Source organism: Ahaetulla prasina, chromosome 11 (assembly GCF_028640845.1).
Source record: "Ahaetulla prasina isolate Xishuangbanna chromosome 11, ASM2864084v1, whole genome shotgun sequence".
NCBI classification, from domain to species: domain Eukaryota; kingdom Metazoa; phylum Chordata; class Lepidosauria; order Squamata; family Colubridae; genus Ahaetulla; species Ahaetulla prasina.
Genome location: NC_080549.1, coordinates 27,561,243 through 27,587,955, shown reverse-complemented (window position 1 = coordinate 27,587,955; position 26,713 = coordinate 27,561,243). Strand labels below are relative to the sequence as shown.

Here is a 26,713-nt window from a genome sequence, read left to right as displayed (position 1 = left end):
GTTTTAATATTTCGGCCACATTATAATATGTTTTTTTTAAATTTCTTTTAATGTTTATATAGTATTTTTACTTGGCTGTACACCGCCCTGAGTCCTTCGGGAGAAGGGCGGTATAAAAATCGAAATAAATAAATAAATAAATCTTATACTCTGAAAATACGGTATGTAGACTTCAAGTTCCAGAAAATGGAAGTTTAAGTCTACACATCTTAAAGTTGCAAAGTTTGAGACAGACTGCTCTACAGTATGATTTTTATTATGGGTTTTTTTGTGCAGTTACCAAGGTTTTTAGACTGGATTTAGTATTTTTATCCATCTATCAAGTTCTTCCCAAGGACCTGGGATAGATATTCTGTTTGATGGTGTTAAAGATACTGTTGCAATATGTAAGCTGTTGCAAGCAAAGCTGCTTTTTTGCAATTGACTGGTAATTTTGTCAATGCTGATGGTGTTCAAGTGCTCTAGAAGTATTGGGATTGCACCCGAGGCATCTATTACTGTTGGTGCTATCTTTGCTTTCTCTTGTCACAATTGTTCTGCTTTTATTTGCAGGTCTTTATATTTTGTGATTTTCTTCAGCTTTTTCTCTTCTGCTCTCTCCAGCTACTGCAACATTCACTATCCAAGTGTTTATCTGTTTCAATTCTAGAGTCTCACAGAACTTTAGTTTCTTCATTTTCTATTGCTTTCTCTGTTTTAAGGTCCCACCAATTCTTGCTTGTGGGCAAATAATATTTCTTGCAGATCTTCCAATGCACCATTGTTGCTACTTTGCCCATGGGAAAGCTTGTGATCAATCTGTGTGATTTTCTTGCAGAAACTAACAGCTGGTCCACTGTTTCTTCAGTTTCTTTTCAGAGGCAGCAATTGTTGTCTGTTACTGTCTGAGATCAGAAGGCATATAACACTTGGAAGAACTGCAATATTTGGCATGAATAACATCTGGAATAGTAATGACATCAGTCTCACAACCAAATGCTAACATTAGTTAACTTAATAATTTTTCAAATTGCTACTTATGGCTGCGAAACTTGGGACTCTGAAAAAGGCAGACAGAAGGAGGCTGGACGCCTTTGAACTGTGGTGCAGGAGATGACTAAAAAATGCATCCCCTGGATTGCAAAAATATCACTTGAAGCCAAATCGCCAAACAGAGTGTCATACTTTGGTCATATCACAAGAGCCAACTCACTTGAAAAGGCAATCATGCTGGGAGTGATCAGCAGAAAAAGGAGAAGAGGTCGCCTTAGTACCTGCTGGCTGGACACTATAAAGGATGACACTGGGATGACCCTGGCAGATCTGAAAGTGGCAGTGCAAGACAGGCATGGAGAGTGCTGATCCATAGAGTGACCGAGGGTGAGGATGCTGTCTTCTCAATTCTGGTTTGGTATGCATTTGATCTTAAGATTTGGCAAGGTACAAGCAGAATTACCTTCTAAAATAGGAGTTGGAAGGGACCTTGGAGGTCTTCTAGTCCAGCTCAAGCAAGAGAACCTATACTATTTCAGATAACTGTCCAGTCTCTTCTTAAAAACCTCCAGTGATGAAGCACCCACAACTTCTGGAGGCCAGCTGTTCCACTTGTCCTCCCTGTTAGGAAGTTTCTCCTTAATTTCAGGTTGCTTCTCTCTTTGATTAGTTTCCATCCATTGCTTTTTGTCCTGCCCTCTGGTGCTTTGGAGAATTGGAACCCCTCTTCTTTGGGGCAGCCCCTCAAATACTGGAATACTGCTATCTTGTCCCCCCTAATATTCTTTTTCTTTAGAGTAGCCAAACCCAAATCCTGCAACCGTTGTTCCTATGTTTTAGTCTCCAGGCCTTTGATCATCTTAGTTGCTCTTCTCTGAACTTTTTCCAAAGTCTCAGCATCTTTTTTGTAATGTGACCAAAACTGGATGCAATATTCCAAGTGTGGCGTTATTAGGATTTTATAAAGTGGTACTAATACTTCACCTGATCTTGATTCTCTGCCTCTGTTTATACAACCTAGGATTGTGTTAGCTTTTTTGGTGGCTGCCACACACTGCTGGCTCATATTCAAGTGATCGTCCACTAGGACTCCAAGGGTCCCTCTCTTTTTTCCCCTGTTTTTGAGGCAGGTCTCCCTTCATCTGAACCTTTGGTTTTTCCTGCCTAAATGTAAAGCTTTGCTTTTCTCCACATTGAAATTCATTTTGTTGGATGGGGCCCATAGTTCAAGTCTGAATTAGCCCCTCTGGTACTTTTTCCCTTTACGGTTAAAAACAACAACACTCTTCCCGCCAAAACCTCCAGCGATCCCGGCCGTTGCAAAAGGTCGCGGGGGGGGCGGGGCCGTTCTCTTTTACGTCATTTGCTGGCACTGAGCCCAGAAGCCGGGGCCAATTTGGTGTATCACGTGATGCCAGCTCAACGCGATGACGTGCACGATGGAGGGGGGGTTACAATCCGTGGGTTACAATCCCCCCTCCGCTTTGCAGGGGGTCCAAAACCCGGGAGATTAAAGACGCCCCGCCCCGCCTACGGCTTGCATCACGTGATCCAGGTCACCCGATCGCCTTCCCCCGTCCACGTGACTCCGCTCCCTTCCGCGGCGTGTAGAGCGTAGCAACCGTCGCGCAGGAGGGGCGTGGCCCGCGCGGGAGGGGCGCGGCCGAGCCAGCGGCGGAGACGCTGGGCAGGGAAGGGAAGGAGGGAGAGGTCCGGCGGCGGCGGCGCGCGCGGGATGGGCCGCGGCTGAGGTACGGCGCCTGAGGGAGCGAGACAAACCCCCCCCCGGCTCTTCCCTCCGGGCCCCCTCCCTTGGCCCCGTGATGGGGGGGAAGCTGAGAGGGAGGAGTGGAGGCGGGGGGGGGGTGTCCTGTGGGGCAAAGGAGCCTCTTGCGGGGTCTTTGGCCGGCTGTAAGAGGGGGAGGGCTTGTCTCGAAGACCCCCCCGCCCCCTTAGCAGAAGGAGCCGGATTTGGGGGGGGGGCTCGGGGGTCCTGGTGACGGAGGCGCGTCCCTCCCCCCCTCCCTCTCCCCTCCCTCCCTCCCTTCCTCTCTTTCAGATGAGGGGACTGCAACTCCCAGAATCCCCCATGGCGGCTGCGGAGCCTGGGACTTGCAGTCCACCCGCCTCAAAGTTGCCTGGGACGTTTCTTCCCTCTCGGGGCTCTGCGTCTCCGCTTCCCGGCCTTCTCCTCCCAAGGGGCAACTTGTGGAGGGTCTTTTGAACGGGAGCCCGAGATCGGAGGCCTCCTGTGTCGAGGGGAAGAAAGGGAATTCCTCCCGCTTTGCCCGGGGTTGCTTTTCCAGTCCTGCCCTTTGCCCTGAGCTCCTTTTGCGGCTCCTCTTCTGCCCGTTGCTGCAGCTTTTCACCTTCCTTCCGTTTCCTAAACATGCTCATTGCTTTGCTTGACATGTCGCTTCCTTCCTTCCTTCCAGACTCTGTGGATGCAGCAATATGTAAGGAAAGTGCTCTGAACTAAAAGAAGCATTGAACCTTTTCTAACGCATGCGTTTAATTTAGGAAGCCAATCTGCATTCATGTGCAATGGAAGACAGAGGAAACATCTTTTTTCTTTCTTTATGCTGACATGAAGAGAAACTTTGAAGGAGCTTTTTACTTCTTCCTTTTTGGATGAAATATTGCATCATATTTGAGGCTGAACCCTGCTATGCAAAAACGGCGTCAGAGGTTATTAAAGTTAATTAGAGGATAATCTTTTATTTTAAGGACATTTCTAGATTAAATTGCCTGTCGTAAAACAATTAGGTAGGTAGGCCTAAACGTCTTGCTAAGTTGCTAAAGTTGAGAGACCCTGAACTTGGTTATCTCCTCCAATAGCCTCACTCCGTGGAGAAAGCAGCTACCTTTGAAGTAATTCTTCCTTTGATTCCACCCTCTCCGTTTCTTGGGTGCTCCTGTGGCCTGTTGACATTGAATGGCACCTCTGAATCCATCTCAGATCAATTCAGACTGGGAGACTGCTGCCTATCTTCGGCCCTGAGGTTATGCTGGGGCTGGGAATCTCAAGGACTCCCCCCCTCCCAGATGGTAGAATCCAGGTGGAGGTCTAAAATGGCTAGCTGGCCTTGCTGAGCGAAGGGCAGGAGGTGGAGGTAGAATGTTCTCTGTGCTTATTATCGTTTCCCTGCCAGAAAAATACTTTTGTATTAAAAAATCCAACCTTTTCAATCTTTACTTGTTTTAAAATAGTTTTACTCCCGTGATTTGGTTTATTGTGCTTTTATGATTTTATTTAAAGGCTTTCCTTTCTCCGTTTCTTAAATCATCTTAAATTATAAATTGGATTATAAAAGCTGCAAATAGTGTGGTACAGTTGGAAATTAGGTTAAATACCTGGTTTTCTTTACACTTATGGGAAAAGGGAATCAATTGTTGGTTTAGCTGGAGATAAGTCTTACCTATGTTTTCCTACGTGCACCGGTTCTTTGTAGGGTATTTCTTGTGTGAATCATAAACAAGTAATGGGATTTGCAGTGTAATGTGTAATGCATTTTTACAAAATCTTAGCAAAAAGTTGAAATGCAAATGCACTTATCTGGAATTCGGAGTCCTTGAAAGTTGCTGCTTTTGAATGTTTTACTTAATTTTTATCTATGCAATATTGCAAGGAAAAATACAGCCTGTTTCAGTATAGACTCATGTCTCAATCAATCAATCAGAATAGAGCTGGAAGGGACCTTAGAGGTCTTCTAGTTCAGGATCTCCAACCGACTGAGGGGTGGGGAGAGAAACTGGGATATGCAAGTGGCAAGCTGGTGCATATGTGCGCAAGTGCCTACCAACCCGCTGGTCACACAAGTTGAGCTCTTCTGGGACGTTGGCTACTCCTGCCAGCTTTGTGTCATCTGCAAATTTGATGAATTCCCCTTCTGTTCCCTCATTTAAGTCATTTATGAAGTTATTGAAGAGTACTGGGCCTAAGACAGAACCTTTGGGTACCCTACTGTTTCCTTCCTTCCATGTGGATGATTAAGGACTACTCGTTGACTGGTTTGTCAGCCAGTTACAAATCCATCTGGTGGTGTTGCTGTGTATCCCACGTTTTCTAGTTTACCAAAAGTAGATTGTGGTCTACTTTGTCAAATGCCTTGCTGTATACTAATGTCCACAGCATTTTGCTGTTCTATTAATTTAGTCACTTTGTCAAAGAATGAAATAAGATTGGTTTGGCATGGTCTGTTTTTAATCAAACCTGTGCTGACTGTTAGTTACAACTGTATTTATAGATATTCACAGATCTGTTTTTTGATTATTTCTTCCAGTGTCTTCCCAGGTATTGATGATTAGTCTGTAGTTTCCTGGGTCTGTGTTTTTCTCTTTTTTGAAGTTGGGAACCAGATCGGCTCTTTTCTGCTCCTCTAGTGCAGGAGTGTCAAATTAAAGGCTGGATCTGGCCCACAGGGTGCTTAGATCTGGCCTGCGGGGCAGCCCTGGAAACAGCGAAGGACCAGCCCGTGGTGCCTCTTCCAGTGAAAATGGAATTCAGGAGGGCCGTGGGCGGAGGGTTGCAGATGGCTGTCGCAGCTGAAAACGGAGCTCGGGAGCCTGATTTCACTGGCAGAAGTGCTCAGGTCATCATAGGCACCCCGACACAAGTGACATCGAGCTAGCCATGCCCATCCCGGCCCCCCAACATCAAACATAACCCTGATGCGGCCATCAATGAAATCGAGTTTGACACCCCTGCTCTATTGGTTCCCGATCCTCCTGGATTTTTAATAATAATAATAATAATATCAGAGTTGGAAGGGACCTTGGAGGTCTTCTAGTCCAACCCCCTGCCCAGGCAGGAAACCCTACACCATTACAGTGGTTAGAATGCAATATGAATCTTCCATTCTTCTGAGAACTGTAAAATGAGGACCCAGATTGTTGGGGGCAATATGCCAATTCTGTAAACCGTTTATGGAGTGTTATAAAGCACTATGAAGCGGTGTATATAAGTTTAAGTGCTATAGCTATAGCTATTGCTCTTTTGCCTTTGTATGACATAATAAGGAAATCTCTAAATTCAATTTAAATAAATTGGATTGAATAGAATAGAATAGAATAGAATTTTATTGGCCAAGTGTGATTGGACACACAAGGAATTTGTCTTGGTGCATATGCTCTCAGTCTACATAAAAGAAAAGATACGTTCATCAAGGTACAACATTTACAACACAATTGATGGTCAATATATCAATATAAATCATAAGGATTGCCAGCAACAAGTTATAGTCATACAGTCATAAGTGGAAAGAGATTGGTGATGGGAACTATGAAACGATTAATAGTGCAGATTCAGTAAATAGTCTGACAGTGTTGAGGGAATTATTTGTTTAGCAGAGTGATGGCCTTCGGGAAAAAACTGTTCTTGTGACTAGTTGTTCTGGTGTGCAGTGCTCTATAGCGTCGTTTTGAGGGTAGGAGTTGAAACAGTTTATGTCCAGGATGCGAGGGATCTGCAAATATTTTCACGGCCCTCTTCTTGATTCGTACAGTATACAGGTCCTCAATGGAAGGCAGGTTGGTAGCAATTATTTTTTCTGCAGTTCTAATTATCCTCTGAAGTCTGTGTTAATTGGATTTTAATTAGGGTAGAATGGAATAAAATTAATTTTGGATATAAATAAAATTAAATATCACTGATATAGTTGTCCATGAGACATTTTTAAATTCTTTCTAGTGAATTAAACATTAAACACACAGGAAGGGGAGGAATACTTCAGGTTTTCAGTCATTTTCTTTTTTGTCTCATGGAATTTGAAATTTATGTGTACTTCGCAAGATTTCCCTTCCTGCAGTTTGTAATTCTACTTTTCCTCCAGTCACCTATGAGACACCATTTTCCCATTCATCTCTCCATCATGGTGCTTTGTTTTGAGGTACAATTTCTAAAACTTCCATGAGTTTGAGCTTTCTCTCCGTTTTGGAACTTGTTTCCTTTTGATGCCCCTTTTTCAAGCTAGATCGTTTCTTCTGGATTCTTCTCATTTTTGCCGCCATTGCTTGCTCTTTTGAACGGCTGTTAGTTGCTCAGAGGCATGAATTTAAAAAAGCAGCAGAAATAGTGGAAATAAAACACCAATACAAATCTTAATTGTCCTAAGCCAGATGTGTCAAACTTGATTTCATTGAGGGCCAGATCAGCATTGTGGTTGTCCTCCAGAGACGAGGCCGGATCTGACATTGCAGACCGCATCTGGCCTCCAGCCCTTGAGTTCGACACCCCTGTCTTAAGCCTTCACTTCCCATCCTGTGACTCTCAGCCCTCTTATCTTCCCTCACTTCAGGGCTGAGTTTGCCAGCAACCACATGACACAACCTGGGCTTCAAAGAGAGGCTCCTTTTTCCTTTTGAGCCTCCACAGAGATTTTTGAAAGATATGGTACAATGGTTTTGAGATGACATCTGTCAGTTCTTTCAGAACTCTGGGATGTAATCCATTAGGTCCCAGTGATTTATAGTCATCAAGATCAGGCAGGTGTTCTCTTAAATTTTCTTGCTTATTTTTATTTTTATTTCTAGTCTGTCTTCCACAGTTAGGTTTTTAGTAAGTTGGATTCTTTGTGTGTGAAGAGTGATGCAAAGAAGGAGTTAAGCAGCAGCTCTGCTTTCCCTCTGCTACCTGTTTCTTCCTTGCCATCTTCTCTCTTTCGTGGACAGACTGTCATGTATATATATTTCTTTCATATATACTTATCCTTTCAGCTTTGAATTCAATCTATTCATAACAAAACAAGCTGTAAATCTAATTGATCATTTAACTCCTTTTCACTTGCTATAGGTGTTTTGTGTTTGAAGAGAAAATCTTTATACATATACTTACGTTACTAAATGCATATATTTATTAAGCCTGATCAGCTCAGGTTAGACTCAGCCTTCCGAGGTTATTAAATCCAGCTTCAAAGGCCTGTTTTCACAATCTTGTTGAAAATCAGAAAAGAGAGTACGTTCACATACATTCATTTTGTAGTGTGGGAGACCAACAGAGAGAAGGGCTGGGTCTACAAAGAAGTTGGATGGATTCCCTTCAGGAGAGTCGGTCTCCTGCAGCCATGCTCTGCAGAGCTTTAGAGATGGTAGCCCACCAGCCCCTTGGAGCTGACTCAGAAACCTATTGGTAGCAAGGGCCATGACTCCAGAATGGGCATAATCATTCTCTCATTGCGGCTGCTGCATTTTGTACCTGCAGCTTCCAGGTTGTCTGCAAATGCGGCTTCAGTGTTGGCTTGGTGTTCCAGATGGCGAAGCTTGTGGTGATGAGGATGCGAGTCCATCACTTTCCTTAGGGCTTCCTAGTCCATCTGGGGCCACACCTGGCACCTGAGTTGCATTTCGTCTTTTTATATTTATTACCTCTTTATACTTGGTTAGCGGCTCAGAGTCTTGAGATTACATCTGCAAAGACCTATGAGAAATAAATAAAATAGCTGCCGTAAAACTGGGCAAAGACTCCTGTTCTAGGAGGAGCTGTTAATCCAGGAGGACACCCGAGGCAGCTACATTTCAAGAGATGCCTTCAACCAAGGAGAGTGCAGTCTTAGCGTTTTCAAGGACAATGGCCTCTTGCCCTCAAGTAAGGCAGCATTAACTACCTCCTAAATCCAAGCATTAATTCCCCCTCCCCATTTTCCATGTTTTTCTAATCCAAGATTGGCAGGTGGGGGGTTCCACCATATTCATGGCTAGTAAGCAGACAAGTCTCTCACTTGTTTTTGTCTTTTCTGGATCTTGTTTTTCTGTATGTGCTTCTTCAGTATTCATGCATGGTAGCAAGCATGGGGTGATTTTGACATACTAATTTTGGGAACCCTTAAGGAAGATCGAATGTTGGCATAATAGATCATTGACTTTTGTTTATATTTCTTCCTCTCCTCCATATTAGCAGGGAGAAATGTCTGGGGAGGGACTCTTTCTTCCCTCTGTCCCTGCAGGTGCCCATGGCAAAAGTAATGCTAGCCCCCTTTTTAAAGAAATGAGCATTCCTCCCCACCCCCCACCCCGTTCACCCAAAATCTTAGGAAGTGTAGCTAAAAAGGGTGTGATCTGCTTTCCCCTCCTTGCTTCCACCTGCACGTCTTTCTTGCTACAACCAAAATTGTGTTGGGGGTGTAATGTTGAACTTTATATTAACAGGCGTCCTGAATTGTTCATCATCAGTATGTCTCATATCTGACTTGTAGAAAAATAAATTTATGTGTACTTCATAGATTTCCTTCCTGCAGTTTGTAATTCTACTTTTCCTCCAGTCACCTATGAGACACCATTTTCCCATTCATCTCTCCATCATGGTGCTTTGTTTTGAGGTACAATTTCTAAAACTTCCATGAGTTTGAGCTTTCTCTCCGTTTTGGAACTTGTTTCCTTTTGATGCCCCTTTTTCAAGCAAGATCGTTTCTTCTGGATTCTTCTCATTTTTGCCGCCATCGCTTGCTCTTTTGAACGGCTGTTAGTTGCTCAGAGGCATGAATTTAAAAAAGCAGCAGAAATAGTGGAAATAAAACACCAATACAAATCTTAATTGTCCTAAGCCAGATGTGTCAAACTTGATTTCATTGAGGGCCAGATCAGCATTGTGGTTGTCCTCCAGAGACGAGGCGGATCTGACATTGCAGACCGCATCTGGCCTCCAGCCCTTGAGTTCGACACCCTGTCCTAAGCCTTCACTTCCCATCCTGTGACTCTCAGCCCTCTTATCTTCCCTCACTTCAGGGCTGAGTTTGCCAGCAACCACATGACACAACCTGGCTTCAAAGAGGCTCCTTTTTCCTTTTGAGCCTCCACAGAGATTTTTGAAAGATATGGTACAATGGTTTTGAGATGACATCTGTCAGTTCTTTCAGAACTCTGGGATGTAATCCATTAGGTCCCAGTGATTTATAGTCATCAAGATCAGGCAGGTGTTCTCTTAAATTTTCTTGCTTATTTTTATTTTTATTTCTAGTCTGTCTTCCACAGTTAGGTTTTTAGTAAGTTGGATTCTTTGTGTGTGAAGAGTGATGCAAAGAAGGAGTTAAGCAGCAGCTCTGCTTTCCCTCTGCTACCGGTTTCTTCCTTGCCATCTTCTCTCTTTCGTGGACAGACTGTCATGTATATATATTTCTTTCATATATACCTATCCTTTCAGCTTTGAATTCAATCTATTCATAACAAAACAAGCTGTAAATCTAATTGATCATTTAACTCCTTTTCACTTGCTATAGGTGTTTTGTGTTTGAAGAGAAAATCTTTATACATATACTTACGTTACTAAATGCATATATTTATTAAGCCTGATCAGCTCAGGTTAGACTCAGCCTTCCGAGGTTATTAAATCCAGCTTCAAAGGCCTGTTTTCACAATCTTGTTGAAAATCAGAAAAGAGAGTACGTTCACATACATTCATTTTGTAGTGTGGGAGACCAACAGAGAGAAGGGCTGGGTCTACAAAGAAGTTGGATGGATTCCCTTCAGGAGAGTCGGTCTCCTGCAGCCATGCTCTGCAGAGCTTTAGAGATGGTAGCCCACCAGCCCCTTGGAGCTGACTCAGAAACCTATTGGTAGCAAGGGCCATGACTCCAGAATGGGCATAATCATTCTCTCATTGCGGCTGCTGCATTTTGTACCACTGCAGCTTCCAGGTTGTCTGCAAATGCGGCTTCAGTGTTGGCTTGGTGTTCCAGATGGCGAAGCTTGTGGTGATGAGGATGCGAGTCCGTCACTTTCCTTAGGGCTTCCTAGTCCATCTGGGGCCACACCTGGCACCTGAGTTGCATTTCGTCTTTTTATATTTATTACCTCTTTATACTTGGTTAGCGGCTCAGAGTCTTGAGATTACATCTGCAAAGACCTATGAGAAATAAATAAAATAGCTGCCGTAAAACTGGGCAAAGACTCCTGTTCTAGGAGGAGCTGTTAATCCAGGAGGACACCCGAGGCAGCTACATTTCAAGAGATGCCTTCAACCAAGGAGAGTGCAGTCTTAGCGTTTTCAAGGACAATGGCCTCTTGCCCTCAAGTAAGGCAGCATTAACTACCTCCTAAATCCAAGCATTAATTCCCCCTCCCCATTTTCCATGTTTTTCTAATCCAAGATTGGCAGGTGGGGGGTTCCACCATATTCATGGCTAGTAAGCAGACAAGTCTCTCACTTGTTTTTGTCTTTTCTGGATCTTGTTTTTCTGTATGTGCTTCTTCAGTATTCATGCATGGTAGCAAGCATGGGGTGATTTTGACATACTAATTTTGGGAACCCTTAAGGAAGATCGAATGTTGGCATAATAGATCATTGACTTTTGTTTATATTTCTTCCTCTCCTCCATATTAGCAGGGAGAAATGTCTGGGGAGGGACTCTTTCTTCCCTCTGTCCCTGCAGGTGCCCATGGCAAAAGTAATGCTAGCCCCCTTTTTAAAGAAATGAGCATTCCTCCCCACCCCCCACCCCGTTCACCCAAAATCTTAGGAAGTGTAGCTAAAAAGAGTGTGATCTGCTTTCCCCTCCTTGCTTCCACCTGCACGTCTTTCTTGCTACAACCAAAATTGTGTTGGGGGTGTAATGTTGAACTTTATATTAATAGGCGTCCTGAATTGTTCATCATCAGTATGTCTCATATCTGACTTGTAGAAAAAATAAAAGTTGTAAATGCTATTTCTGCCATACTTGTGAAGCCATGAAAGCTCATTTTCTGTGATAATACATTCACCAAACCTCTTGCTCTGAAAAAGTGTTTTGTCTAATTCTGTTTGTGCAACAATACCAAACACACAGCCAAGTGCGTAAAGAGTAGGTGGCAGCTGATGTCAGGAGGGCTTTTGCACAATACAGTTGTGCCCATTGCTAGATTAAAAAGTCATTCAAAAAAATTATTCATGCCCCAGTGGCATGGGGGGGGGAGATGGGCACCCCACGATACCCTCATGTGCCACCACTGCTCTGCAACCAGCGTTGGTTACCAGTTGGCTTCTGGATGCAGTTTGAGGTATTGGTTACCACCTATGAAGCCCTTCTCAGCACAGGGCCTGGTTATTCAAGAGACTGTTTATTTCCTATGGTTTCTGCCTGCCCAGTAGAATTAGGTAGAATGGGCCTGAATGGACCAGGAGATCCATTCAAATGATCTCATCTTTTGGGACCTAAGTAGTCGGCTTTCTTCACTGCCAGGCTTGTCCTTTGGTACTGGAGAACTTTTGCCTGATCTCAGGCAGGGAACCTGTCTTTATTCCCAGGCCTGGAATTAAGGGGTCCTATTTGTTTATTTTTATTTCTTTAAAAGATTTACATGGCCATCCATTTTAAGCAATTCTGGGCAGTATATAACAATAAAACTAATAACAAACAACACTAAAATCTGCAGAAGATGAGCTTTTGTTATAAAGTAAGTTGAATATGATTCAAGAATGACAGCAAAACAGGAAATAAAGTAGGGGGTCTTCGCTGGAATATTATTTGTGCAGGTCTAAATTGAAGAAATTCTGATTTATTCCCTGTGTTATTTGATTAGATTTGACTCTGTGGTGAAAATTGTGATCTCTTTTCTCCAGAGCATTCTGAAAATTTGTGTATGGTCCCTAGTTAAGTTTAGCGAATTATGTATAATTACACTGCGCCTAACATTCCTCAGGTCATGGAAGTACTTGAACAATTCTTATAATTTTATCTCTATCCTGCCTTTGTTTTTATCAGCTCCCCAGTCCTTTTAAACTTTTTAAAAAGGAACCTGGCTCTCTCTAGAGCGATGTCTCTGAACCTTCACAACTTTACGGTGTGCTGTCTTTAGCGCCCAAGAACCTGGCTGGGGAATCCTGGGAGTCAAAGGCCAATGGCTTAAGGCCAACGGGAAGGGGAATTCTGGAAGCCCACACATATTAAAGCTGCCAAGAGGTTTCTCTCTCTCTCTCAGCTGAAAACAAAAGATCTGGTGCTGCGTTGCCAGTTGGAGAAAATTTTCAAGTAATCCTCCACATGTGACTGCAATTGAGCCCAAAATTTCCAGTGTTGGTTGTTAAGTGAAATTTGCCCTATTTTATGACCTTTCTTGCCAAAGTTGTTAAGTGAGTCACTGCAGTTGCTAAGTTAGTAACATGGTTATAAAGTGAACCTGGCTTCTCCATTGACTTTGCTTGTCAGAAGGTCACAAAAGGCGATCACGTGATCCCAGGATGCCGTGACCATCATAAATACACGCCAGTTAGCAAAATTGTGTGACCATGGGGATGCGGCAATGGTTGTAAAGTATGAAAACCGGTCATCAGTCATGTTCTTCAGAGCAATCACTAAAGACTGTCTATATGACTTCCATTTCCACTTCAGACGGGCAGTAGAACCTACGATGTTTCCTCCAACCAGCTCATGAAAGCAGTTTGTTTATAGGTGGTCCTCATTTAACATAGCATTTTAGGGACCAAATCTGTGACAATGCTTAATGAGTGGTAGTTACAACCAATCCCTGAAGTTCCAGCTATCGCAGCACCACTGTCTTTGTGATCATTTGGCCCTCAGCCCAGGTATCCAACTGTCACAGCCTCTCAGCGTCATGGGATCATGGTGGTTTATAGGCTTCCCTGCCAGAGTCCCACAAGCATAATCGGGGAGTCAGACGAGGTCTTCATAATGGCAACAGCGACTGCTATCGCTCAGTGGCGTGGTCATATGACATCAGACTTTATGACCACATCACTTCATGCCTGTCCAATTAGTTTCATTGAAGCCGAGAGCTACTGGCTGTATTAGATTTATAGCCACCTTTCATTCCAGCACCTCCCTCTGCTTCTTGAAGAATCCTCGGCTGGGCCAAAAGAGGGCTCTGGGCAGGGTGGTCCAGCATGTCAGCCCTCACACCACCTCGCTCTCCTTTTTTTCAGTATAACATGTGCAAACACATCCAGCCATGGTGCATTTTACCTGGACTTTCTCCACCCCACCCCCCCATTTAGGTTTATTTACATGGAAACTTCCTTTGTTAAAGCTTCCTTTGCACCTGCTACTTAATTGCCGCATAAAATTCTAAATCTTTCATTGCTTATAAAATGCCTTTAAAATTTTTAGAGTCATTGTTATGCAATAACAGATGCTTTTGTACTCAGTAAACTGTAAACAGCAGGTGAAGGGGAAACACTTAAGAAACCTTGTCTTTGTGGTTAACTGTGAAAAAATTAATGTTGAAAGATGCTGACAATTATTGAGATCATTATTGAGATGGCTAATCCGGAATAGGAATCACTTTTCTTCTGCTATAATTTCTGTGTTCTGTGGGAGAGTTTGGGGTATAATACTAATACCCAAGCTAACTTTAGAAACCAGCCATAGATTAGTAGGAAACTTGATTCCAGTAATTCTGTAACGTACCCTGTACTATTAAATATCAAAGTAATATTCATTCCTTATTTACTGAATTGGAACACTATTGGGGGGTTTGGAGAGACCAACTCTTGATGCTCCTGCCTACTTTTTGTGAAAGCAAAAGGAAAGTTGGGGTATCTTTATCTGCTTCCTGACGGAGAGGTATGAATGCGTGCCCTAATACCACATTCACATTTAGCTATGGATCCGGTTTTATTCAATCCGGATTGTGACTTCCAATATGTTGGTTCCTAAGATAGTTTGCAGGGAATTATACCCAGACACACCCAGACAGGTCTGCACCTCAAGCGCACGCTATGTTATCTAGGATCCTTAAACATTTGGCTGATCAATAAGCATGTTTGTAATATTGTTTTTATATGGCTGTAAACCGCCCTGAGTCCTTCGGGAGAAGGGCGGTATAGAAATATAAATAAATATAAATAGAATAGAAATAGGAGCAGGTCTGCTTTCAATTCTGCAGATTACAGGGAACTCTAGTAAGCAAAAGGGAGATCAAAATCGGTGCCCATTCTGGATGATCGAGTACTGTCACCTTGAGAATTAATGTAAACAAGGGTTTAGTCATACGGAGTAATTGCATATTCCACTTTTGTTATTTGGGTCACTCCTCTGAAGGGTTTTCCACATACCAGTGAAAATAAACTTGCCAGCCTTGTATCTGTTCCTGTTGCTTCTTTTGAGCAACCCGGGTTACTTCTCATTAGCATTTGTAATGCTTTGCTTTACACTCCTCTCACCACACCCTTTGCTTTGCTTATTTATATATTCATTTCATTTCTGCTCTGCTCTGCCTCTTTCTGTGCTCCAAGCAGCTCAAGGCAACAAACGCCCCCTTTTCTTTTCATTTTCCAATAGTTCTGTTAATCAAGCCAGGCAAAGAATTGATATCTGGCCTAATATCTGGTATCCATTGTTCCTGGAGGTTTTCTTGTAGGTCTTCTGTCATTTCCGTATAAATGGGACATCTGATTTGTGTCTTTGTTTGACTTGTGCCATTATCTTTTTATTTCTGATTTTCAGGAAAGCAAAAGGATAAAAGAATGGATCCATCATCCGGGGCCAGATCAATTGTTGTTCAGGTGGAGGGAATGACATGCAGTTCTTGCGTGCAGACAATTGAGCAGCATATTGGGAAACTAAATGGAGTTCACGTCATTAAAGTAAGTAATTCTGCTTTTATTACGGATCAGAGGCTAAATGGGGCGCAGTAACGGAGGACTGCTTTTCCAGGCAGTTTAGCAGAATAATCTTGACGGGTTTCAGATTCAGTATTCTTAAGAGGGGGCTGGGGGAGGACGTGCAATTCAGAGAGCCTGAATTTGGTTATCTTTCATATAATTGGCAGTAAATCAATTCATGATCCTATAGCCAAAGGCGGAAGAAAGAAACTGCAATATTTTAAAATGATTATGTTTGTGTAATTGGATTACACGGGGGCTTCTAGCTTGTGTTTTGCTTATGGCAAATGGAGAATTTGCTGTTAATTCAATGGGCTTTCTAGTAATGTTCATTTGCCCTTTTAGAAATTGAAGCAGCAGGATATGTTGAACGTCTGTTGAAAAACAAATCAGATTGTAGGTATTATGAGAAAGTTCCTGACATTAGTAAATCTGTGAGGGGTAAAGGTTCAGAGAAGTTCCTGCTACTTATTGTAATCTTGGTATCTCAGCAGAATCCTGACTGTTTTGCCAAAGAATCGGGGCCCAAGTTACTTACCTACTTACCTGTGCTGCGTATTTTATAAAAGTAAAGAAGCTAAGAGGAATAGAGGTGCTTCTTCCACTAGAAGAGGGTCTCAGGAATAGCATATCAGTTTTAATCCCAGCCAGGCATTCCACCCAGGAGAGGGAGAGGGAGAGGCTTTTTCTGTGGTTTGGATGGAGAAATCACTGGTGTGACAGGAACCTTGAGGTGTTAAATGGAAATTTTTGGTCTGTTGGGATTTATAGCCCATCAATTAGAGTCTAAACTTAGATTGGGAAAGCCTGTATTCTTTGTACTTCTCTCATAGAACCTAGCCTAGAGCTTGTATGTATGCCTTGGCATGTGTTATTCCCTTGCAGTATCTATGGCAAATAAAATAACATTTAATTTTCTAAAATATTCTGAAATTGCCAAATGTCGCAAGATGCAAGTGTTTGGGTGAGAATGCCAATGTGTTCTGAGATTTGTCAAGAGATTGAGGTCCTTTGAAAAACATTTTGATTTTGGTATCCAGGCCGCCTGCTGCACCATCCTGGTATACCTGTGGTCTCCGGACTACAGGTTGGGAAGTGTTGTTCTCTGCTTAGCATTCAAACTGGCAAAGTCTCTTTTGCTATGGGTTAATGGAAGAAAAGCAGAGTAATAATAAGGTTGTTTTGGGAGGAGTCCTGCCAGGGAAGCTACGCAGGGCTTTGATAAGCCACCTCCCCGGCCCAGTTTCTTTTGCCTTTGGACACTTGGCGTGGGACCCATCCTGAGCTTTCCACCTGAGGGGAACCCTTCACTCAGCAGCTGCCCCAGATTCCAGAGTAATAAGTCAAGCTATTTAGGTAGCTCCTTTAGTTTCTCATATGGAGTAATTGCATATTCCACTTTTGTTATTTGGGTCACTCCTCTGAAGGGTTTTCCACATACCAGTGAAAATAAACTTGCCAGCCTTGTATCTGTTCCTGTTGCTTCTTTTGAGCAACCCGGGTTACTTCTCATTAGCATTTGTAATGCTTTGCTTTCGGAAATAGACGGTGTAGTTTACACTCCTCTCACCACACCCTTTGCTTTGCTTATTTATATATTCATTTCATTTCATTTCTGCTCTGCCTCTTTCTGTGCTCCAAGCAGCTCAAGGCAACAAACGCCCCCTTTTCTTTTCATTTTCCAATAGTTCTGTTAATCAAGCCAGGCAAAGAATTGATATCTGGCCTAATATCTGGTCTCCATTGTTCCTGGAGGTTTTCTTGTAGGTCTTCTGTCATTTCCGTATAAATGGGACATCTGATTTGTGTCTTTGTTTGACTTGTGCCATTATCTTTTTATTTCTGATTTTCAGGAAAGCAAAAGGATAAGAGAATGGATCCATCATCCGGGGCCAGATCAATTGTTGTTCAGGTGGAGGGAATGACATGCAGTTCTTGCGTGCAGACAATTGAGCAGCATATTGGGAAACTAAATGGAGTTCACGTCATTAAAGTAAGTAATTCTGCTTTTATTACGGATCAGAGGCTAAATGGGGCGCAGTAACGGAGGACTGCTTTTCCAGGCAGTTTAGCAGAATAATCTTGACGGGTTTCAGATTCAGTATTCTTAAGAGGGGGCTGGGGGAGGACATGCAATTCAGAGAGCCTGAATTTGGTTATCTTTCATATAATTGACAGTAAATCAATTCATGATCCTATAGCCAAAGGCGGAAGAAAGAAACTGCAATATTTTAAAATGATTATGTTTGTGTAATTGGATTACACGGGGGCTTCTAGCTTGTGTTTTGCTTATGGCAAATGGAGAATTTGCTGTTAATTCAATGGGCTTTCTAGTAATGTTCATTTGCCCTTTTAGAAATTGAAGCAGCAGGATATGTTGAACGTCTGTTGAAAAACAAATCAGATTGTAGATATTATGAGAAAGTTCCTGACATTAGTAAATATGTGAGGGGTAAAGGTTCAGAGAAGTTCCTGCTACTTATTGTAATCTTGGTATCTCAGCAGAATCCTGACTGTTTTGCCAAAGAATCGGGGCCCAAGTTACTTACCTACTTACCTGTGCTGCGTATTTTATAAAAGTAAAGAAGCTAAGAGGAATAGAGGTGCTTCTTCCACTAGAAGAGGGTCTCAGGAACAGCATATCAGTTTTAATCCCAGCCAGGCATTCCACCCAGGAGAGGGAGAGGGAGAGGCTTTTTCTGTGGTTTGGATGGAGAAATCACTGGTGTGACAGGAACCTTGAGGTGTTAAATGGAAATTTTTGGTCTGTTGGGATTTATAGCCCATCAATTAGAGTCTAAACTTAGATTGGGAAAGCCTGTATTCTTTGTACTTCTCTCATAGAACCTAGCCTAGAGCTTGTATGTATGCCTTGGCATGTGTTATTCCCTTGCAGTATCTATGGCAAATAAAATAACATTTAATTTTCTAAAATATTCTGAAATTGCCAAATGTCGCAAGATGCAAGTGTTTGGATGAGAATGCCAATGTGTTCTGAGATTTGTCAAGAGATTGAGGTCCTTTGAAAAACATTTTGATTTTGGTATCCAGGCCGCCTGCTGCACCATCCTGGTATACCTGTGGTCTCCGGACTACAGGTTGGGAAGTGTTGTTCTCTGCTTAGCATTCAAACTGGCAAAGTCTCTTTTGCTATGGGTTAATGGAAGAAAAGCAGAGTAATAATAAGGTTGTTTTGGGAGGAGTCCTGCCAGGGAAGCTACGCAGGGCTTTGATAAGCTACCTCCCCGGCCCAGTTTCTTTTGCCTTTGGACACTTGGCGTGGGACCCATCCTGAGCTTTCCACCTGAGGGGAACCCTTCACTCAGCAGCTGCCCCAGATTCCAGAGTAATAAGTCAAGCTATTTAGGGTAGCTCCTTTAGTTTCTCCTGTGGGTTGATCATTTCCATTTTCCGTTTTTGCATGTACAGTATATTTCTGACTTGCCATTCCATCCTGACAGTGTTTAGTTCTTTATTTTTGGTGTGTTTGTAACTTTTTGTTAAAATATGAACATACTTAACATTAAACTTACCATTAACATACTAACATTAAACTACATGGCAGTTTGTGTCAGGTATGAAAAATCAGGTCCACACGTGAAGGTCCAATTAAACTGATGCCCAGGGATATTCTCAACTAAGTTAGCCCCTTTTTGAAGTAGATAAGGGTCAACAGAATTCAAGGGCGGGGGGGCGGGTGGAGTTTGGACTTAGTCCACTTGTGGCTAGGTCGCGATTCCTGGGTATCTCTCTTTTACTCCATCCCCAGATTCTGCCACTCTTTCCCTTAAAGTTCGCTTTCCTTTTTACCCCTTTTTTGTGTGTGAAATTTCCAGAGTCCGTTTTCCTAGTTAAATACCCACCAGTTATATGCCACAGAATACTTTTAAAAATTGAGGAGCGGGTGGTTGCTCTGTTCATCCCAACCTATAGCCCTATACAAAGCCCACCACAAGTCAGTGTAGCATTAACTGTAACGTCATGTTCCATATCAGCCAGCTATTTAACTTTCTGGGCATGACAGTTGAAGATTAGGCTAATCTTTATCTGTCATTGCTGTACTGTATATAGATTGTAATGTATACTTAAGGTGCTGTAGAAAGTTCATGTGAGAAATGTATCCTGTATTATTGTGTGAGAGATTTCTGAAATTGTTTTGCTGCTTTTATTGTCACTCACCCTGTAGCTAGTCGTCTTGTCTTACAAATAAATCCGAGTTAATTTATGGTTTCATAGGTACCGCCTTACACTTCCTTATCAAGTGAGTGAAATTGCCATTCAGGATGTCAGAGTAATAAGCCAAAGCTCCTTGACATGTTAATGCCGGTTTAAGACCATCTTAATCTTGCTTGGCTCAGTAGCCTTTTCTCTTTCTCTGCAAGGTTTCTCTGGATGAGAAGAACGCAACCATTGTTTACAACCCCAAAGAGCAAATCCCAGAATCACTCCAGGAAGCCATTGAAGACATGGGGTTTGATGCTGTTCTTGGCGACACCAACCCACAGTTCGTTCCACATGACACCACTTTTCTTACAATTCCCACCCAGGCAACTCTAACCTGCGAACAGATTCGTACCGACCTCCTAAAGATCAAAGGCATTCTGGATGTGAAAATCTCTTCTGACAAAACAACCCTAGTTGTAACCTTCATCTCTTCTATTCTAAATAGCAAACAGATTAATCAAATAGTACCGGGATTAAATTTGGACAATGCAGTGCAAGATAAAAATCAAGGAACATGTGAAGATGTAAGTTTAAACCAAATAAATGAGGTGGTGTTAAGAATGAAAATAGAGGGGATGACCTGTCATTCCTGTACGAGCACCATTGAAGGAAAAATTGGCAAATTGCAAGGAGTCAAGCGAATTAAAGGTAATTAAAAATAGAGCACTTTGGGAGCTTTTGTCCTTTTAGACCGTTTTCATCAATTCTCCAGTATAACCTGAATAGGCAAGTTAACTTCCAAGAGGTACAAAATATGGATGACAATTCTGTTTATGGAGAAATCCACCTGTAGGTCCTTCATAAAGCCACCATTCAGAAAACTACAGTATTTCTAAAAGGTAGCATCCAGCCTTTTGTATTCTCTAAACAGAACCGAGAAATAGAATGTAGGCTGAGACCATACAGATTTCAAATAATTTTCCCCCTCATTCTAGTGAGTCACCAGGACTAACATGAGCAGAGGGGATGGGGGTTCTTTCAAAACTGGAAGAAGTAGGCAGAGACTTATCCAGCCTTCCTGGCATGAGGTAACTGCTCCAGATCCTGGCACTTCCACTCCAAAAGCTAAATCCCACCTCTTTGCCCTGTGATTTGTTTCTGTTGCCTGCTGTCACAGCAGTGAGATAGTCTGCAAGTTCCTCCAGACTCTTCTAGCTGAACAGAAGGAGGCTTTCCAGGTAAAGCTGTGCAAAACGCTCCATGACTGAATAGTCTAACACCCCAAAATGGCCTGTGTCACGTACTCTGGAAGTTACCTGTTTGAAAGGCCTTTCAGGACACTCCCAGATACTTCTGGACTGCTTGGAAGTATCAGCATTCAGACTGTTCCTGCCTGAACTGCAGCCAAGCTTTTTCAACCATGTTCAGAATGAAGCAGCTGTTGTGGTTTTTTCCAGGCATGGAAGCCCCAAAGCCCCAAAGAGATTCATTCTCAGCTCTAGCAACTCTAAGATGTGAGGACTTCAGAATTCCCCAGCCCACCATTCTGGCTGGGAAATTCTGTGAATTGAAATCCCCACCCCCCTGCATCCCCGCCTTAAAGTTGCCACGGTTAAGAAGCTCTGCCCAAGGATAGGATATCGGAGATGGCTACGGGGAGAGAGGAGCAGAAAAGTACTGTCTGGTTGGTGGGAGGTGACATGCTGAGAGCTGCTGGGGGGAGGAACAGATGGCACCTCATGCCTCTACGCAGAACCACCCACTCCCAGAAAACAGCAGCCTCTGGGCTAGGTTTTGAGTCCCCTAATTTCCAGCTCAAGTTAACTAGACCATTCACCTACAGAAAGTCTTTAAATGGATAAGCATTTTACGGAATACCAAGAGAAAATCATGCCAACCCTTTTCCATTTATCTTGCAGTTTCCCTGGATAATCAGGAAGCCATGGTCGCTTACCAGCCTCACATCATTACATCAGAAGAAATAAAGAAGCAAATAGAAGCGGCAGGATTCAGCGCCTCCGTAAAGAAAATGCCTAAACCGCTCCAGCTCGGTTCTATTGATATAGAGCGGCTCAAGAGCAGCCAAACCAAACGCTCGGAAAGGACCCCGCAGGAAAGTTCAGAAGACAAGCTGGATGCGAAGACCATCACCTTCCGCGTGGATGGCATGCACTGCAATTCGTGTGTGTGCAATATTCAGAGCAGCCTCTCGGCACTTCCTTCGGTGATCGGCGTCACGGTGTCTTTGCCAGAGAAGTCGGCCGTCGTCCAGTACAACCCCAACCTCGTCAGCCTCAGTGCGCTCAGAAGGGCGATTGAAGCCGTCTCCCCGGGGACTTTCAAGGTCTGTGTTTTGGATGCCCACGAAAAGGCCGAGCACCTGAACAACTCCAGATCTCCATCGAAGTCTTCTCTCCCGGCAGCTGCTCACAGCATCGGGCCTCACCCCCTGATGCTGGTGACCGTCATCCGCATCGAAGGAATGACTTGCCACTCATGTGTGCAGTCAATTGAGGGGCTCATTTCACAAAAACCTGGTGTGAAGTCAGTCTCTGTGTCGTTGCGGGACCGTAATGGGACTATTGAATATGACCCAACACTGACCTCTCCAGCCGATTTAAAAACCTCAATTGAAGACATGGGCTTTGACGCATCCATAGCTGGTAAGTTATTCCTTAGACTCTAGGCAGGCCTGTTTTGGAGAAAGATTTCTTGGCTGGGATGTATTACGCAGGATAATGTGCTAGTTTCCTTAATGGGACTGGTTGGGGGGGGGGCTGTTTGCAGCGCATGCACATGAGTTGTGCTTCAGGGCGAGCAATAGACTGAAGTGGGGGTTGGTGGGCAAGCAAGGGGAGAGGTGATGGCTGCTCCCCTCGAATCTCATTGAGCTCATCTAGCCAATGGCAGGATCATTCCAGGAAGGATGGGTACCTACTGTAAATACATTAGTGCTTTGCTTTTTACTTTTTTTGTTTGGTTTTGTGGGGAGTGGGGGATTCCAGATTCTTTTCACAACTTTTGTAATGATCCCGCTGCAGGAATAATCCTGCACTGCTAGAGTGGATCCTACAGCATAGTGTTGCACTGACTGCGCCCAATTCATGTAACCTGCATTTTCCTTAAAACAGATTTAAAGATCAGCCTTACATATTACAACTTCCTGAGCATCGGGTGGCTGTTTCTTTTCCTTTTGAGCAGCCAATTTATTATCTTAGTCCACTGTAGGGAAGTCATTCTTGGTGCTGTTAAGGGAGGCGGGATGGGAAAGGTGCAGGGTCAGGCAGAGTAGATGAATAGATACCACTTTGGTGGGAAGATAACAGCATTCTGGGCGCCTTGGTGTATAGCCATCCTGGCCACATGACCACAGAAACGTTGTCTTCGGACAGCATTGGCTCCCTCAGCCAAGAAATGGAGATGAGCACCGGGCCCTAGAGTCAGACACGACTGACAGGAAAACATTTACCTTTACTGCATTGCAAGGGGCACGATGGCTCAGTGGTCAAAGATACTGAGGTTGTCAGCTGGAAAACTGGCAGCCCAGGTTCGAGACCCGAGCTCTGTACTCTGCACAAGTGAGCTCCCTTTACTTGCCCCAGCTCCTGCCCACCTGGCAGTTTGAAAGCATGCAAATGCGAGTAGATTAATAGCTACCACTTTGGTGGAAAGGTAACAGCGTTCCAAGTGCCTTGGCTTATAGTCATGCTGGCCACATGACCATGGCAATATTTTTGGACAATGCTGGCTCCCTGGACACGACTGGGCAAAGGAAACCTTTATCTTTATCTACTGTATTAGTTTTAGTTTTTAATAAAAAGAACAATTCCTTACAAACTAAAGCCAGGTGGGGCAGGGAGATTAAGCATCCAGAAAGATCAGCATACCTGCTCCAGTCATGAAAATGCAGTTGGTTGAAGAGCTGGAACATTGTTTTCTGATGATAATTTTCTGCTGCCAGTGCCAGCAAGCCCAGAGCCCGTGGTGCTAATCACTGAGCCTTCCCAGGAGAGGCTGGCTAGAACAAAAGAAAGCCAGCTGCCCAAAACAGTCGCTCATCCCAACCTGTCGCCAGTTCCGAACAGATCGGGTTTGAAGGCACCATCCAAATGCTACATTCAGATCACTGGCATGACTTGCGCTTCCTGCGTGGCAAACATTGAGAGGAACCTGAAGAGAGAAGATGGTAAGAAACCCTTCCATAAGGCTGATTAACATTTGCGGTCACAGAATTTATGACTGATGTTGACCAGATTTCGGGTAAAGGCAGAAAGAGAGCTATTCTGATTTGAGCTCCTGCTCAAGGATGAGGCAGGGGCCCCCGTGGTTCAAGGAGAGGGAGTGTCCCTCCCCCCCCATTCAGGTTTTAACATTTGGTCTGTGGGTGGTGGATCTCACCTGAGCAGCAGCACCACACCTCTGGACCTGGGCCATGAGATCTCCTAAGAAAATCAGTTTTATACTGATGAAAATAGCAGTACGATGTGTTTATTCAGGACACTTGATTATACAGCATACTGATTATGTTTTCCCCTAAACATTGCTAAGTATGATTCCCTCTTTCTAGGAATATGCTCTGTGCTCGTTGCCCTGATGGCTGGGAAGGCTGAAGTGAGATACGACCCTTCCGTCATCCAGCCCCCAACGGTAGCCGAGAGGATTAGAGAACTGGGGTTTGGTGCTCTGGTGCTGGAGGATTATGATGAAGGAGATGGCATCTTGGAACTAGTTGTAAGCAGATCGTTTCACTATTAATACTTATGCATCTGGCAGTTTTTTAGATCACATATGAAAAGGATGGAAGCACTTGGGTAACTGCAGGATATCAGGGCTTCTGAAAAACGTGGGACTCCTGCTGCTGTTACTGAGACCCCATTGCGGTGGCAGAACCAGCCCTCCAATGCCACCTTCACTTCTTGCACCTCATGTTTAGGTGGACATGTCCTTGAATGTAGCGATCCTTCCCCTCAAAATTAGAACTAAAAACCATTTCATTTTGCTGTCATATCTATTTTTGCCTGTGTACCAAAAAGTTTGAGAATGTTTCTGTTTCTGTTTCCAAGTTTCTTGTCTTAGTGGGATTTCCCCCCCCTCCCCCCGCCCTTTCCTCAAACAGAAGGGTGCTTCTGTATATTTTCATTTGTTGGCTTTTTTCTCAGTGTCCATATCAGTTTTTCCCCTGTTGGTCAGGAAGACAAAGAGTGGACTTCGCAGGATAGGGCTGTATGCAGACTGGGAAACTGACAGAATGGATGGCTGTGGAAATATGGAGCACACCGCAGACTTTCCCAGCTCCCCTAGAATTTTACTCTGATGGACTCTGAAAAATCTTAATCATATCTATTTATCTATCTGTGCCTTGTTTCCGTTCTGCAGGAATAGAAGGAATGATTTGTTTGTTTATTTCCCACCTTTATTATTTTTACAAACAATTCAAAGCAGCGACCATATCCCACATACTTTCCTCCTCCTATTGTTCCCACAACCACCCCCCTGGGAGGTGAATTAGACTGAGAGAATGGGACTGGCCCAAGTCACCCAGATGGCTTCCATGGCTAAGGCAGGACTAGGACCCACAGTCTCCTAACTTGGTGTCTAAACCAGGGGTGAGCAACCCGTGGCTCTGGAGCTGCATGTGGCTCTTTCATTCCTCTGCTGCGGCCCCCTGTCACCGGTCGGCTCCACAATTGATAGAGCTTTCGGTTAAGACAGGTAGAGGAAAAAGGATGCCCGGCTAGGAGGAGACTCTATGGTGGGGAAACCGGATTTCCGGTCGGCTCCAAAATTGAATGGGGGGCTTCTTTGACCCCTGTGCTAACCGACTGGCTCTGTTTACCCATTTGAAAAATACAGAAGCATAACAAAAGCAATGATAAGCTAGCACAAAACTTGAGCTAGGATTAGAGGTTTTTTAAGGGGATTCTATCACCTTTCATCCTGCTATTCTCTGATTCGTTATTTTTCATGCAGGCAGAATTATTCTTTAAGAAACAAGGCTTTTTTCCCCTCACAGGTAAGAGGGATGACTTGTGCCTCGTGTGTTCATAAAATAGAATCTACCCTGATGAAAACCAAAGGGGTTTTGTACAGCTCCGTGGCTCTTGCAACCAACAAAGCCCATGTCAAGTATGATCTGGAGGTCATTGGCCCTCGAGATATTATACAGATTATACAGGTAAGGTTTTTTGCCAGTACAGTTTCTTTTTTTGTTAGCTTGCTATATTTGATTTGATTTGATTTGATTATTTTTTCCATAAAAGTCATTGTGACTAAGTAGAGGGAACTCTGTGAAAGAAGAGGCTGAATATGGAGGCTGGTTTGAAGTTGGCGTTTTCTGATCCCATTATGTAGATATAACTAAATGCCAGGTTTAAGACTGAAACTTAGATTCTCTCAGTTTAGTTTATGTTCTTATTCTCTCACCCCACCCTTATATTTTCTTATTTCTTATTTGTTTGTTTAGGCTCTAAGCTGTTGCCAGTGTTCTATTGTAGAAAGTTAGCACTCTCACCTCTCCTACAAGAATGAAATATTTAAAAATATTTTTAAAAGGCAATTATAATATTTCCCAAAGGGAGAAATGGAGAAATGTGTTTTTTTAGAGGCAGAAAGCAACCCCCACTTTCATTAATAGCCCACAGCTGATGTCAGCACTTAAGAAATAAAGAGCTTTTGAAAACTAGATAGCTCTATTCAGAGGCAAAGCAAATACTGCAGGCAGAAATCCATTCAAGACAGAATATTTTGAAACTCCCTGCAGCAAAGCCCGAAGAAAGGCGGAAGGATAGGATTAGCCCTCACTCAAGAACTAAAAGAGGACAAAAGCCATTAAGTCACACTAGGAGTTGCCCAACACCAGCAGCCTTTCATTGGACCACAAGCCCCTTCATTGCATCATCTCAGAGCAGTCCCTACTTCAACCAAAACTGGGGGCTCAGACAAACACCACCTAGGATTTGTATTTCCTCTTTGCCTAGAGAGCCAGCTATGACCCCTACATAACCCCTACATGATCCCATAGGAATCTGGCAGCAGCCAATAGAATACATC

The 26,713-nt window shown here is 43.5% G+C and overlaps 1 protein-coding gene across 3 annotated transcripts in view; it reads left to right on the top strand.

The window, feature by feature from the left end:
• The first annotated feature begins 2,646 nt into the window (after positions 1–2,646).
• ATP7A (ATPase copper transporting alpha) overlaps positions 2,647–26,713 on the top strand; it is a 49,387-nt gene continuing 25,320 nt past the window's right edge. For 2 of the 3 annotated variants that reach the window (XR_009156688.1, XM_058196684.1), the window contains exons 1-7: positions 2,647–2,723; positions 17,353–17,492; positions 19,882–20,371; positions 21,583–22,326; positions 23,625–23,849; positions 24,231–24,394; positions 25,677–25,838. Coding sequence is in view for 2 of the 3 variants with exons in the window: in XM_058196684.1 (XP_058052667.1) it covers positions 17,373–17,492; positions 19,882–20,371; positions 21,583–22,326; positions 23,625–23,849; positions 24,231–24,394; positions 25,677–25,838 (1,905 nt within the window). In the remaining variant the exon portion in view is untranslated. Of the gene's footprint in view, positions 2,724–17,219; positions 17,236–17,352; positions 17,493–19,881; positions 20,372–21,582; positions 22,327–23,624; positions 23,850–24,230; positions 24,395–25,676; positions 25,839–26,713 lie in introns of those variants that run through there. The other variant, XM_058196685.1, reaches the window with a different exon arrangement.